Source organism: Ictalurus punctatus, chromosome 20, assembly GCF_001660625.3.
Source record: "Ictalurus punctatus breed USDA103 chromosome 20, Coco_2.0, whole genome shotgun sequence".
Lineage (NCBI taxonomy): Eukaryota > Metazoa > Chordata > Actinopteri > Siluriformes > Ictaluridae > Ictalurus > Ictalurus punctatus.
Window position 1 is genome coordinate 18,900,140 of NC_030435.2, and position 14,658 is coordinate 18,914,797.

General features: G+C 42.8%; 1 protein-coding gene across 4 annotated transcripts in view; it reads right to left on the minus strand.

The window, feature by feature from the left end:
* The window catches only part of LOC108280688 (receptor-type tyrosine-protein phosphatase mu), a 253,376-nt gene that overhangs the window by 161,747 nt on the left and 76,971 nt on the right, over nt 1-14,658 (minus strand). For all 4 annotated transcript variants that reach the window (XM_053673623.1, XM_053673622.1, XM_053673621.1 and 1 more), the window contains exon 3: nt 1,640-1,914. In XM_053673623.1, the coding sequence (XP_053529598.1) occupies nt 1,640-1,914 (275 nt within the window). The remainder of the gene's footprint in view (nt 1-1,639; nt 1,915-14,658) is intronic.

The window sequence follows — 14,658 nt, forward strand, 5'->3', positions numbered from 1 at the left end:
TGAGCTAAGGGTCTGTGAGGTCGAGTTTCACTTCATGCAGCTGTTATATAAAATATCAAGGGAACACATACTGTATATGGTAGCACTGACAAAGTTACACACCTGAGTATTCGACATATTAACAGTTACCTGTCAGTAGGCCTGTCACGATGACTACTTTTATTGGACGGTATAATGTCCCAGAAATAATCGTGATAAAATGATATTATTGTCATTTTAAGACCATTTTATGCCACTGATATAATGATAGTATAATACCATAATAATGCAAGTACACCCTTTCAAAGAGCAATGAACTTTTAATTCTTGAGAATATTCACACATTGGAATTGGACTGTAAGAAAAAAAAAAAAAAAATATATATATATATATATATATATATATATATATATATATATATATATATATATATATATATATACACATCCATCCATTTTCTATACCACTTGTCCTACTGGGTCGCGGGAAACCTGGAGTCTATCCCAGGGAGCATAAGGCGGGGTACACCCTGGACGGGGTGCCAATCCATCACAGGGTACAATCACACACACTTTCACACACCCAGTCACACACTTTGGACATGCCAGTCAGCCTACCATGCATGTCTTTGGACTGGGGGAGGAAACCGGAGGAAATCTCCTAAATAAATGAAATATAGATCAAATAAAACCATACAACCAAAACAATAAATAAAATGGATTTTAATACAATATTGTGAATTGTTTATACTTTAGTCATTCATTATATACATGTTTTAGTGAGTTGTTATGGAGAGAGCGTATTCAGAAAGTGACTTACCATTCCTACCTACCGCCTTACTTAAGTTCAACTTCACTTAAGCTCAACTTTATGTTGTGTAAATGTCTGATTAATCTCATCTATATATATATATATATATATATATATATATATATATATATATATATATATATATATATATACATGTATAGGATGCGTTTTGGCAAGTTAATTAACCCGCTAGTAAAGCGCTTCAGTTTACAGATGTTCATTCGCTGTTCATCTTCAGCTCACTCAGCTTAAGCGGCTCGATCCTCGACATTACTGACTATGACTGGATCATTTGAAACACTAGAAATATTCGTTCTAGATTTTTCATGCTCACAAATCCTTGTTAGTACATTGTTAATATCCTGGATGTCATTTTTTCACCAGTATGTTTCAATTAAAATCAGTGCTAGTGCTTGCAACACACCTCAAACTCAAAAGCACACAGATTTTGCATTCGAATGTGCATTTTTATGTTAAATTCAGTGAATACGTTCAAACTGAGAATTTTAATTTGACAGCCCTGGAGCAGACGAGGACAGAAGCAGCGCGAATGGCTAAAACATTGGTCATAGTCATTCTTATTCTTATTCTCATATAAACAGACGCATGTAAACACAATCGGCGATATTGAGGTCAGCGAAAACGTTCGAGGTCACGTCCATATATCGTACAATAAGTGGATAACGTAATTATCATGACAGGCCTAGCTGTCAGTAGTGAATTTTGTGCGTGCGGTAAGTTCAAACTATCTGTATACAACTTCAATCATTTATTATAGATAATAAACACACTTCAAAACAAGCAAAACAGAGCTCTATCGTCCACTATTTAGTCATGCTGTATTCCTCACCTGATAGAAGTTAGGCCAGTATGTGCTGATAGCGAGTTCCACTTGAGTCCAGCTCCTGCTGACAGGGCCTGAAGTGTTCCACACAGGCAGACCAGTGGGGCTGTTGTTCTCTTTGATGTAGATGTTGAGGTACCCGGGGCTACCCCCCTCCCTGCCGGACACCAGGTACTGAAAGGTGACGCAGTGTGTGTCGTTCTCTTTGAGCTGAGGGCTCAGCAGCTGGGCTCTCTGTCCGGAGAAACGGCCTGACGTGTTCACCATCATGAAGGCTGAACCTGGTGGACGAAGAGGCAAAGACGTAAAAGAAGAACATGAAGCGAACATGCTATAAGGACGTAGAACAGAATAACCTACTTTATAAAGAATGAAGAGAAAAATCTGCTGTTTGAATCTTGCATACCGTTCCGCCCTAAGCGTAAACATTTCTGTACACGTATCAGCGTGTAGCAATGATCATACACTAACACTGCTGCTCTGCAGGCTACAGTACAAAACAGTCCCATCTCTTCCTCAAAATAAGTTATACCGCAGTGTCCCGGTTCTGATTAGTCAGAAGGTGTTGATTCATTTTTAGAACAGCAAGGCGTGGACAATAGTGTAGGCTGCAAGGTCACGGTCAAGGTCAAATCAACAACACGAGTGTTGTTCAAAGGGCTGCACGTCAGGCATAATAGGACATACCTTCAAATGGTAACATAAAATATCATTAAAATAAATATATAAACAAATAATTACTATAAGAAAACAAACCATGTATAACTAACACCAAAGAATAAGAAGCTAGACAGTGGCAACAAACAGGACAGACTATAGATAAGTCTGAGAGAAAGAACAAGTTTTAAGGGAGGATTTAAATGAGTTTATAGTAGGGGAGGATCTGATAGAGACAGGCAAACTATTCCGACGCCTCGGTGCCATTACAGAAAAGGCCCCTATCGCCTTGGGTTTTTAATCGTGATTTCAGAATGGTTAGTAACAACTGAGAAGAGGACCTCAGAGATTGCTGGGAAGAGCGAAAGCAGAGGAGATCTAAAATAAAACAGTCTCTTAAATTCAATTCTGTATTTCAGCGGTAATCAGTGGAGTGAGGCTACGACGGGTGATATGTGCACTCTCTTTTCGGTCCCGGTCAAGAAGCGAGCTACAGCATCCTGAACGAGTTGCAAGCACGAGACTGAAGACTGCAGCATACAGGACATTGCAATAATCAAGCCTTGATGAAATAAAAGTGTTGGATAACAGTCTCGAGATCTTTAAATGTGAGAAAAGTTTTTATCTTGTGAAGTCCCTTAAACTAGTGTAGCTCTGATAACACAATTTATTTGTTTGTCAAATTTTTAATTCTGTAAAAAAAAAAAAATGTCACCCCCACATTTTTGACTTGGGTAAGAATGTTGGATGGTAGAGGGTGCAGGCTACAGCTAAAACTAGAAAGACCAAAGAGGATTGCCTCAGTCTTTTTCTCATTCAGCTGGAGCAAGTGTTCATCCATCCAGCCTTTTATGTCACTCAGACAGTCTAAAAGAGGAGTCAACGACGTGATACCAGATTTTAATGGGAAGTAGAGCTGTGTATTTTCTACATAACAGTGGTAGGAAACCTTCTGACTCTCAAGAATGGACTGAAAATACAATAGGACCCAGAATGGAGCCTTGTGGCACTCCACAAGTTATGGGGACTGTGGTCGATGAGAATGCTCCAATTTCCACCGAAAAACTCCTGTTTGTGAAATACCAAGTCTAGTATATAGTCTAGTATATACTAAGGTTTATATCAATGCACTTTCTGTCTAGTTAAATCTAGGCTGGTGAGCAAACTATAACTATAACGTGCTACGTGATAATAACTTTTCCACAACGTTAAATATAATTATAAATAAATCAAAGTATCATACGTCATTCTTTAATGATTAAAAAAATTGTTAGCGAAGACAAATTGCTGTAGTATAAGAAAAATAATCAGTTACACTTTGGTAACGTCATCACAACGTGCCCACAACGTAGATTCATTTCTTTTAACAGCATGCCCTGCTTTCTTTTCCTTTCTATATAACGCATACGACAAATGCAAAAGGCTCAGCGGACCGTAGCTCGATCCTGCTTTTGAGTGGAGATTTAACCTCTCCTCCTCCTCCTCCTCCTCCTCCTCCTCCTCCTTGCACTGCACTATACGGTTTGTGAGACACATGGCATACGTTATAATGTGTTAATCAACACGGTAAAAGCCTTTTTCCGTTGGTAATTGATTAAAGCGGAGTCACTTCATTAAAGTGGCTGCTTAATTTGTCTTAATTAGCATCGCTAATTAATATATATCTGATCTCATTACGACACTAAGCTGCAGACAGATCAGCATATACAATGGCTCTCCACAGAAATACCACACTGTAAATTACACTGGGAAATACTCGTCTCATACACACACACACACACACACACACACACAGACACACACACACACTGCTAATGTAGCCAAGGTATTACTGCTGGCATTCAGCTGAGGCTCAGCAGCCTGGTAGCTGATCCGTTCACTACACAAAAACAAGGAGAATTGATCAACTAGCTTTATATTCATTCAGTGATTCTAATTCCACACACGTGCACACACACACACACACACACACACACAGTTCCTCAATAATTATCTGATGGCATAAAGGTTAATACGAGTCTCTCGTTGCTAGCCAATAACACACAGGTGGGAGGGATTACATTGACAATAGTTTCAGAGAAAAGGCCAGATCGCTAACTATCAGCACTCACACCTACTGAAATCCTATTTAGCCTTTCTCTGTCTTCTTCTTCTTCTTCTTCTCTCTCTCTCTCTCTCTCTCTCGGAAAGGTGCAGTATTTGACTTCAAAGCTTGACACCATAATGTTTCTGATATCTAGCAGAATTTAGCTGACATGTAGCCTATACAGAGACAGACATTTGAGAGAGAGCAAGAGAGAGCGAGAGAGAGAGAGAGAGAGAGAGAGAGAGAGAGAGAGAGAGAGAGAGACAGACAGACAGACAGACAGAGAGACAGACAGACAAAGACAGAGCCAGGGAGAGAGAGAGATGTTCAAATGGAAGGTAAAATAGTGTGTAATGAAAAAAGCTGAACTGAATTTAATGCTGTAAGCTCTATATGTAGATTGTAGACTACAGAGTGTCTCTGTACATAGGAGAAATTAACACTTTTTAGCAAAATGTCTTAGATAATTTTTCATACTTAATTTATATTCTATCCATCCATCTTCTATACCACTTATCCTTTTCAGGGTCACAGGAACCTGGAGCCTATCCCAGGGAACATCGGGCACAAGGCGGGGTACACCCTGGACAGGGTGCCAATCCATTGCAGGGCACACAAACATTCACACACCCATTCATACACTATGGACACTTTAGACATGCCAGTCAGCCTACCAGGCATGTCTTTGGACTGCGGGAGGAAACCGGAGTACCCGGAGGAAACCCCCGCAGCAAGGGGAGAACATGCAAACTCCACACACACAGGGCCACGAACAGGAAATCGAACCCCCGACCCTGCCGGTGAGAGGCGAACAGGCGAACGTGCTAACCACTAAGCCACCGTGCGACCAATTTATATTATATATAATATATTATTTCCTTTGTTAGACAGCCGTCAAGAATGCTTTTACCAAAAGAAGTATTAAAACGTATTGAAATCATTCTCACAGCTGGATCGGGAAGCTGTCGCGAGGTTGCGATGGACTTTAACAGGAAGCATGGCGAGCACATCACATCTCACATGACTCCGAGAAGTGGACTTTCACGAACAATCACTGATGAAGGCACACCCGACGTGGTGCTGCAAACATTTATTCCCATATGTAAGGAGACTTTTTGGGACACTGTATTTTCCTACAACGGCGCAACCTGGAGTGATTTATTACTCTTATAATACACCAATTATCCAACAAATGCATCCATCTTTCCATTTTCCGTACCACTTATCCTACACAGGAGCCTAAACCAGGGATCTTGGGGCACAAGGCGAGGGACACCCTGGACGGGGTGCCAACCTATTGCAGGGCACAATCACACACTGCGGACAACGTGGAAATACCAGTCAGCCTACAACGCATGTCTTTGGACAGGGGGTGGAAACCAGAGGGAGGACATGCAAGCTCAGGGCGGAGGCGGGCTTCGAACCCTCAACACCGGAGGTGCAGGGCAAACACTGGTTGTGCCGCCTTTAGCAGCAAGAACTGCAACCAAACGCTTCAGATAGCTGGAGATCAGTCTTTCACTTACTTCTAGGACTCTTATGCTTTGGATCATTGTCTTGCTACATAGTCCAGTTGCGCTTGAATTTCAATTTACAGACTGAAGCCCGGATATTCTTAATTTATTAATAAAATCTTTATATTGTATTTATTAACACTTATTTCAGTCCTGCGGCACTGATAAATATATTTTTGGGTTTTGGTGTTTGATATATGATAAGTGTACACGCTATGTCGAAAATGTCGTAATGAAGCGTTATGACAACAAAAAAATATCTGTCACATTACTCAGGTGTTATGGGTAATCTAAGCCTGAATGTTTTTATTAATTTCTAATTATTGTATTTATTGCTCAACAGGTTTATGTTATGTAGATATTGAGTGCTACCAAAAAATGTGCTTCAAAATACCCACAACATATATTGACATACGCATAAAAACACTACAGAGGACTGTCAGTTCACACGTGTGCTTTAATGCTCCATCTGTCCACAGCTCTACACTACAAGCACCTCATCGCTCATGTTTACACCTTGAGCAGAACAGACGGTGAGAGGAGGAAGGAGGTGTTAAGAATGAGGAAGTGTAGGGGTGTAGATTTGGGCTGAAACTAAAAAAAAAGAAATAAATAAAAAATCTTTTTCCCGTGTCTGCTTGTTTGATAAGGGCTCTACTCTCACCGTACACACCTCCTCCTGAGCTTTACATCAGTAACGCTCTTGATTACCATTTAATGTCCTAATTAGTCACAAACACAAATCTGACCACGTTGCTGTCACACTTGCGCAGGTGTGATCTGCTCCACTGTTTATGTATTGTAGATCGAGGACAAAAACAAGCACACGTGTACACACTACGTCCCCATTTGTTCACTGAGGTGGCGCTTGACTCACGGAAGAGCTGAATTGCTGAGTGGGCACTGCGCTGACCACACGCCGTGATGGAAATGACTTGAGTCATCGCTGTGTTTTGTTTGTGAGTGATGTGGCCTATCGGCCTGACGCTTGTTTATGCGTTTATCGCTCTGTTTTCAGAAAAATACCCACGTCAGTAATACCAAGTGCTCCATGAGCAAAATGACAGTTGTGATTTATATTGTGATCATATTTTGATTTATATAAGACCTTCGCACAAGCGTACAGATACAAAATACACACAATGCCTAGTCATCCCTCTATGTACTTTTGATTTCACCACACGGGCTTAGACACTATTATGGGAGACAACTGTAGGTTGATAAAATGGCAAGCAAAAGCAACCCGGTCTGACAGGGGAAAAAAAAAAAAAAAAAACATTTTCACACAATTTATTTCAATTTATTTGCAGTACCTTCCATACAACAAATATCAACATTCTGTCACAAGCACACAATGTATCAAACGCTCATGAAATAAGCCTAATGTCCCTTCTCCACGGCAATCGGACTCAAGGTAACACGGTATTTATTCCTTTACATTTCGGTCGCTCGTTCATCTGTATTCATCTGCAGGTTTTTTTTCTTCCGCAGACATTTTCTGCATAGCTGTGTAAAACAAGACACTGTAAAGTGATAAACAGAGTTTATCAAGTTTTTTCTTTTTACCGTCATGTTGCCATGACACCTACTGCAATTCCCAGCCAAACAGAAATGACACGTACTGACCTACTGTGCTTTTGGCAGAATGCTGATATGCGTCATACAGAAAGAAGGTGCTGCAAATAAGTTCTATGTGAACGCTTTTTCTATGACACTATGTGGGGCAAAGGAGTAACTAGCGTCCAAGTGAAAGACTCGAAACTATAAAAGGGAGAATAATATTGAATAATCAAGATCAAAAGAGAAACCAAGAGAGCGAGAGCGTAGAGAAAAACTGGACACACGTCAATAACACAAGACTGAGATATAAGGAAAGACCAAAGGCTTAGTAGTGGTAGTGAAAGTGCACAAACAAGCAAAGACACGAAATAGTGGACAATATACTCCGTAATATATAACATTTAAACTACCTGCCTAATATGGTGTACCTCCCACTTGTGCCGCCAAAACAGCTCTGACCTGTCGAGGCATGGACTCTTAAAGACCTCTGTAAGTGTGCTGTGGTATCTGGCACCAAGACGTTAGCAGCAAATCCTTTAAATCCTGTAAGTTTTGAGGTGGGGTCTCCGTGGATCGGACATGTTTGTCCAGCACATCCCACAGATGCTCGATCGGATTGAGATCTGGGGAATTTGGAGGCCAAGTCAACACCTTGCACTCTTTGTCATGTTCCTCAAACCATTCCTGAATAATTTTTGCAGTGTGGCAGGGAGCATTATCCTGCAGAAAGAGGCCACTGTCAATAGGGAATACCGTTGCCATGAAACAGTGTATTTGGTCTGCAACAATGTTTAGGTAGGTGGTACGTGTCAAAGTAACATCAACATGAATGCCAGGACCCGAGGTTTCCCAGCAGAACATTGCCTAGAGCATCACACGGCTTGCCTTCTTCCCATAGTGCATCGTGGTGCCATCTTTTCCCCACGTAAGTGATGCACATGCACTCGGCCATCCACGTGATGTAAAAGAAACCGTGATTCATTCTGGAATTTTGTGGAACCAGCACAACAGCACTGCCAATGCTTATAAAAAAAATACATCAGTGACAGTCACATCAGGTAATTTATCCTAGATTTGATCTGATTAAGACGCATGTGAAATGTAAATGTGGGTGTGATGAAGGTGAAAGTGTATTATTTACTATCTGCTATCATCCTTTTTTTTCCCTTAAAAGAAACAAAAAGTATATAGACTAATCACATGTTATTCAATCAAAGTACAATTTACACAAAGGACAGATGGCACAACTGTAAGCTCAGGGTTCTTTTTGGTTTGAATAATAGAGTTATAACTAGGGCTGTAGTCCTAGACTAGACGACCATGGTCAAGTAAAAGAACTGGACTAACCAAGGTCGAGTCAAGACCGAGTCTTAATGGGGTTGAGTCCAAGTCAAGACTGAGTACAAATGAAAGATCGAGACTAAAAAAAACATCAAATCCATTTCTAAGTCAAGCCTTTTATTAAACCGGTTGGCTTCATTTATGCATTGTGCCAATGATTAGGCTAGGTTTTGTAGAAGAAGGAGTTAATATTGTCAAACTAACATTATTTCTACAAACATATTTAGTGAGTCCAAAGTCCAAGACTGAGATACAGAGTATATGGACACCTGACTAAGCGACCTCGAGGACTGCTGGACGTGGCATGGGAAGCAGAGGAATAACAGCCCTCCCCGTTCTGCTTGGTCATCGATTATGTACAGGAGATGCAGGAGAAGATCGACCGAGTGGCCCCGATCGTCCAGGAACATGAGAGCCTCCCAGGAGGAACAGAAGCGAGTGTACAACCATCCAGCGCAACCCCACGAGTTCCAGCCTGCGATCGGGTACTCCTGCTAGAGCCGAACAGCACCTGTAAGTTTCTAGCCCGGTGGCAGGGCCCATAATACAGTACTTGAGAAGAAGGACACTGTGAACTATCGCCTGCAGCAGCCCGGTAAGCGAGCAGAAACAAAAACATACCACGTGAACCTGTTGAAGAGGTGGATAGAGCCAGCACCAGTAGTGTCTGCGTTCGCGGCCCTATACACAGATCACAACAAGGGCTCCTTGGTCCAACTGGGCGAAGATCTCACCCCCACACAAAAACAGGAGCTAACAGAGTTAGTGGGCTAATTCACTGATGTGTTCTCTACCTCCCCAGGAATGACACAGCTGGTCCACCACCGGAGTGGTGGTGCGGCAGCGGCCCTATTGTGTCCCGGAGACCCATCGCAATGCTATCGAAGAGGAGGTCGGCCGGATGCTGCGGGACAACATCATAGAGGAATCCAACAGCCCCTGGTGCAACCCCATCATAGTCGTGCCAAAGAAAAGGTTTGTGGATCTGCAATGACTTCCGGAAGATGAACCAGGTCTTGGAGTTTGACAGCTATCCCCTCCCCCGAGTGGACGACCTAGTGGAGCGATTGGGGAGGGTCCGGTCCATATCCACCCTGGACCTAAACAAAGGCTACTGGCAAGTGGCACTGGCCCCAGAGGCGAGATCGAAGACGGCCTTCATCCCCTTTGGGCTAAACGGAGCGCCCGCAACGTTCCAGCGGCTGATGGACCTTGTCCTGTGACCCCATCGTGCCTTCGCAGCTGCCTATCTGAATGATGTGGTCATCCACTCCTCCACTGGGTCAGATCACCTGTTCCACCTGGAGAAGCTTCTGAAGGAGCTCCGGAAGGCCGGGCTGACAGCCAACCCAAAAAGTGCCACCTGGGGCTGACTGAGGCACAGTACCTATGGTACCGTATCGGCCGGGGCTTACTGAAACCCCAGACAAAGAAAATTGAGACAGTGAAAGACTATCCCCGGCCTACATCGAAAAAACAGGTACGTGCCTTCCTGGGGTTGGTGGGGTACTACCACAGGTTCATGCCTAACTTCTCCTCTGTAGCCTCCCCCCTGCCAGATCTCACGAAGAAGGGCCAGCCGGACCCGGTGAAATGGACTGCAGAAGCAGAGCAGGCGTTCCAAGCCCTGAAAGAAGCCCTCACCAGCGCCCCAGTGCTACAGAACCCGGACTTCGCCCTTCCATTCACCGTGCACACAGATGCATCGGAGACCGGGCTGGGCGCTGTTCTCTCGCAGACCTTCGGCGGAGAGTAACACCTGGTCCTCTACATCAGCCGAAAGTTGTCCCCAACTGAGAGGAGGTATGCGGCCGCAGAAAGAGAGGCCCTGGCGATAAAGTGGGCCATCGAGGAGCTGCGATATTATCTGGCCGGTCGGCACTTCATCCTGATGACAGACCATTCCCCACTACAGTGGATGGCCAAAGACAAGGACTATAATGCCAGGGTAACCCGATGGTTCCTCTCGTTGTAGGATTTCTCTTTCCAGGTCCAGCACGGGGCGGGGACGCAACATGGGAATGCAGGTGGCCTCTCACGACGTGATGCACTGTGGGCCCGACACATGACGGCAGTAGGCTCGGAGCTGTGCAAGAAGCAAAGATCGCTCCTCCCGTGACTGCCGCTGTGGTGCTGAAGTGCCAGCTCCGCTTCAGCATCACCAATGTTTTGGACAGCCGGAGAGTGGGTAGTGGCGGGGTGGGACTGCCGACATCCACACGGCTGCTGAATGGTGTGCAGCACGGCAGAATTCTACCATCCAGCAGCCGAGGGGATTGTATAAAAGGGCGATCCTCCGTTCCCAAATGGAGAGAAGGCTCTCCAGGCACGTGCACTAACCTATATTGTGTTTTTTCCAGACGCGACCGACGTGATCGGAGACTCCGCCCCCGACTGCACCCGCGGTATTGGCTGATGGAAAAAAAAGCGATGACTGAGCGTGTTATCTCACGGTCACCCTTGTGCACACACACACATACACCCACACACTCTCAAGGACTTTTGTAAATAAAATCCCGGACGTGTTCACCCGAAGCAGCCTCCTGTGTGTCTGTGTTCTGCCCACCGCTGACTAAATTCCCTACAATCCCTAGCCCACGTATTTTGAACATATAGTGCAAGAGTAAGTACAAATGCCAATAAGTCAAAGTCAATTAAGAAAACCTCAAAACCATGATCAATGATAGTTTGGATAATTAACCACCTGCTCACAGAGCAGATTATACATCTGGTTCAGCTCTGGACTACACTGAGCTTCCAGTTCCTAACTTTGTATAGCTAATATAATTGAAACTCTACTCGACAAAGTCAAGAGTACATTTAAAGAAACAGATTTGCTAATATGTTTTATTAAGTACATCATCTGAGTAACAAATAAACTAGCAAAGCAGTAAAACAATACATTTCCCTTTCAGCCTTTCCATCTCTATTCGCCCGCTCTGCCTTTTTTTTTTTGTTTCTTGGCCCTAACAATGGCGTGCTCAGGACCCAATTAAAAGCAGCAAGCTCTCGCTTGCTTTGGCCACAGCAGGTATGTTGGAGTGGTTTCATAAAGGCCACAGCACTCAGTCCAATATCTTGGGCATTCGACAGAATGACTTTATTATCAGATCAGCAGCACTTCAGATTGGAATGCAGCACCACAGAGCATAAGAGATCTGATCTGAAGCCTACTCGATGCTTTTGTGCTTAAAAGTGAGATAATCATGTGCAATCTGTGACACATACCAATCTGATCTTGCAGTGAATTAAGAAAAAAATGTTGGATTCGTACACAAATTAGGTGGGGAAAACGATGAACGCTACGGGGGATAGCCATTATAATTTCTAGCACTTCTTCATGAGATAAACCCAGCCGAGCCTTGAGCCTGCTTTTCACACACGACAAACAAAAAGCTTCCTTTTTGATGAAGTTTTCGATCCAGTCAAGGCTGTGTAAGCATTGAAAATTTCTTCAAAACTTGTGTGATTAGATAAAATAAGTAGTTTCACCAGTTTTCTGAATCCCATTTATTTTATATCCACTTATACTTTCACTTTATAGACACATAGTTGCATGATCAAACTGAGTAAGAAGATCAAGTTTTGTTCCAATGCATTTTGCTGTGGACAGCTAGCTAGCCGAGTTTCTCCATAACTAGCTAGCTTACTAACTACCTTTATATACCAAAATAAATGATCAGCATTGCTGTATTCTAAACCCTGTTATTCTTATTAAGTAGGTTTTAAAAACATTTTAATTCATCATCAATAACACTAACTTGTCTTCAAGCACCATTTGCCTTATTTACACATCTCTACGCGCTTTTTCATAGAACCTCCGAAAGTCTTTTTGTATATTTAAGAGTTCTCAGCGTGCTAAAAACAGCCCCACCAGGATTTTGCGATTTTGCGATCGCAGAAATGAACGCAAAATCAAGCAAACTCTGCAATATTCGGAGCAGATTTTCCGCATATTTGGGCCGAGACGTGTCAGGTGACGTCGTCACAGCGCACATTCAGTCAAAGTCCTCTTCGATTCACGTGTCGAAAATGAGTACAGTTAAAAGGTCTAATTTACCAACAAACATCACTGTGAAAGATCGTGCAAAACAATTTTGTGGAATTGCACAAAAAAAACTCTGCAAGTTGCATTAAAACTTTTGAAAAAAGCCGAAGCAAAATCAAGCCTTTTTGGCCGTAACAATCACAAAAAAAAAAAAATGAAATCCATGAAATCTTTCACGGACTGTAAAAAGATTGGAACCCTTTCTGATAAGGAAACACTTTGTTGTAGAGGACTACACAGAACCATTACGGGTTCTCCCAGAGGGGCATCCAAAGAAAACGTTGGAAATTAAAGCTGTTCAGTCTCATGTTTTGGTTTCGGAAACTAACTAGGCTGAACATGGTGGCTAACATACTGACTACGTTTACATGGACAGCAGTAATCTAATTACTGACCTTCTGAATAAGAATATTGTGATTAAGGTGTTTACATGAGTCGCTTTTAGAATACTTCTTTCACGTTCCCGTTTTACACGTTATAGAACACAGATCGATTAAGGTCACACGTCATTACGTCCCCACGCCTTGCCGTCCGACGTTCCCTCCAGAATTTCACGTATCGACATACAGTTGGTCAACGTTATGGTACCGTATACAGTTTTGGGTGTTTCATTTTTAATTTTACGAAAGCTTCATGTGCAGTTAATCATTTGTCATGCTGTACGTGCTAATAGACGACTGCTTGAAGCCGTGGGCTGCGTCCCAAACCACATACGTACCTACTATATAGCAACTGAAACATATGTATTTACCTACTACTATATAGTAGGTAAGTACGCGGTTTCGGACGCAGCCGTGCTCTCTTGTTGGATGTGTGTAGTGCAGCAGGCGCTGGGATTCCGGATGAGTATCGTGTCTACACTTAACGCACATTTTGTTTTAAAAACTTATATTTTGCAAAAGTCAATAGTGAGTAGGGTTCTTTTTTTCTCTTTTTGCTGAATGAGAGTAGAAACAAATTACTGACCAATAACCTACTGAGCCTACTTTGTCCACAATGAAGCTATGAATAGAATAAAAAACTAATAGCCCTGATACGTAATCGTGTCCTGGGTACCCAGGCTGGTGATTTGCCCACTCCTACTATATAAGCCTCACAAGGCACATCATGAATGGCAAGATGCTCACACAAATCAACTGAACACAATTTTAAATGCAATATGGCTGCTACTAGGGAAGTGAATTCTGTCCTTCATATACAAGGATCACATGCAGTGAAAGACACCATTAATAATTCTCACCATCTAGATCTAAACAACACAAGACTTTTATAAATAAATATAATAAAAAACATGATTCAGACAAAGCACTGCAAGCTTATTGTAGCACTGAATAAGAAGCTTTGCCTAAACTAGTAAAGACAGCTCTTATTCCATGCTATCACACACTGGATGCATATTAGAGCAGAATTTCTGTTTGTGTAAAGCCCATCTCAATGCTTAAGACCATGTGCTTGACAAAGCCCCGGCAGCTCTGACAAGGTGTGACCATTACCTGTGGCCTGCCATGGTTACGTTAATTTACCCAGTGGCCCCTGCTGCAGACTTGTGCTTGCTGCGGGGGTGGTGCTGGAGGTTCTTGTTTTTCTCTCTCTCTCTCTCTCTCTCTCTCTCTCTCTCTCTCTCTCTCTCTCTCTCAGGAAACAAGGCATCTGAGGCTTCATTAAGCTCAGACTGCACTGCTGGGTGGGCTTGTCAGACTAATGTCACAGCTAATTAAAAACATGTGCTTAAAAAAGCCTTTTGAACACGCAAACTTGTTCATGCGCATCATGCAAAACAGCACAGGAAAAAAAAATCTCATTAAATGTAAACTGAAAC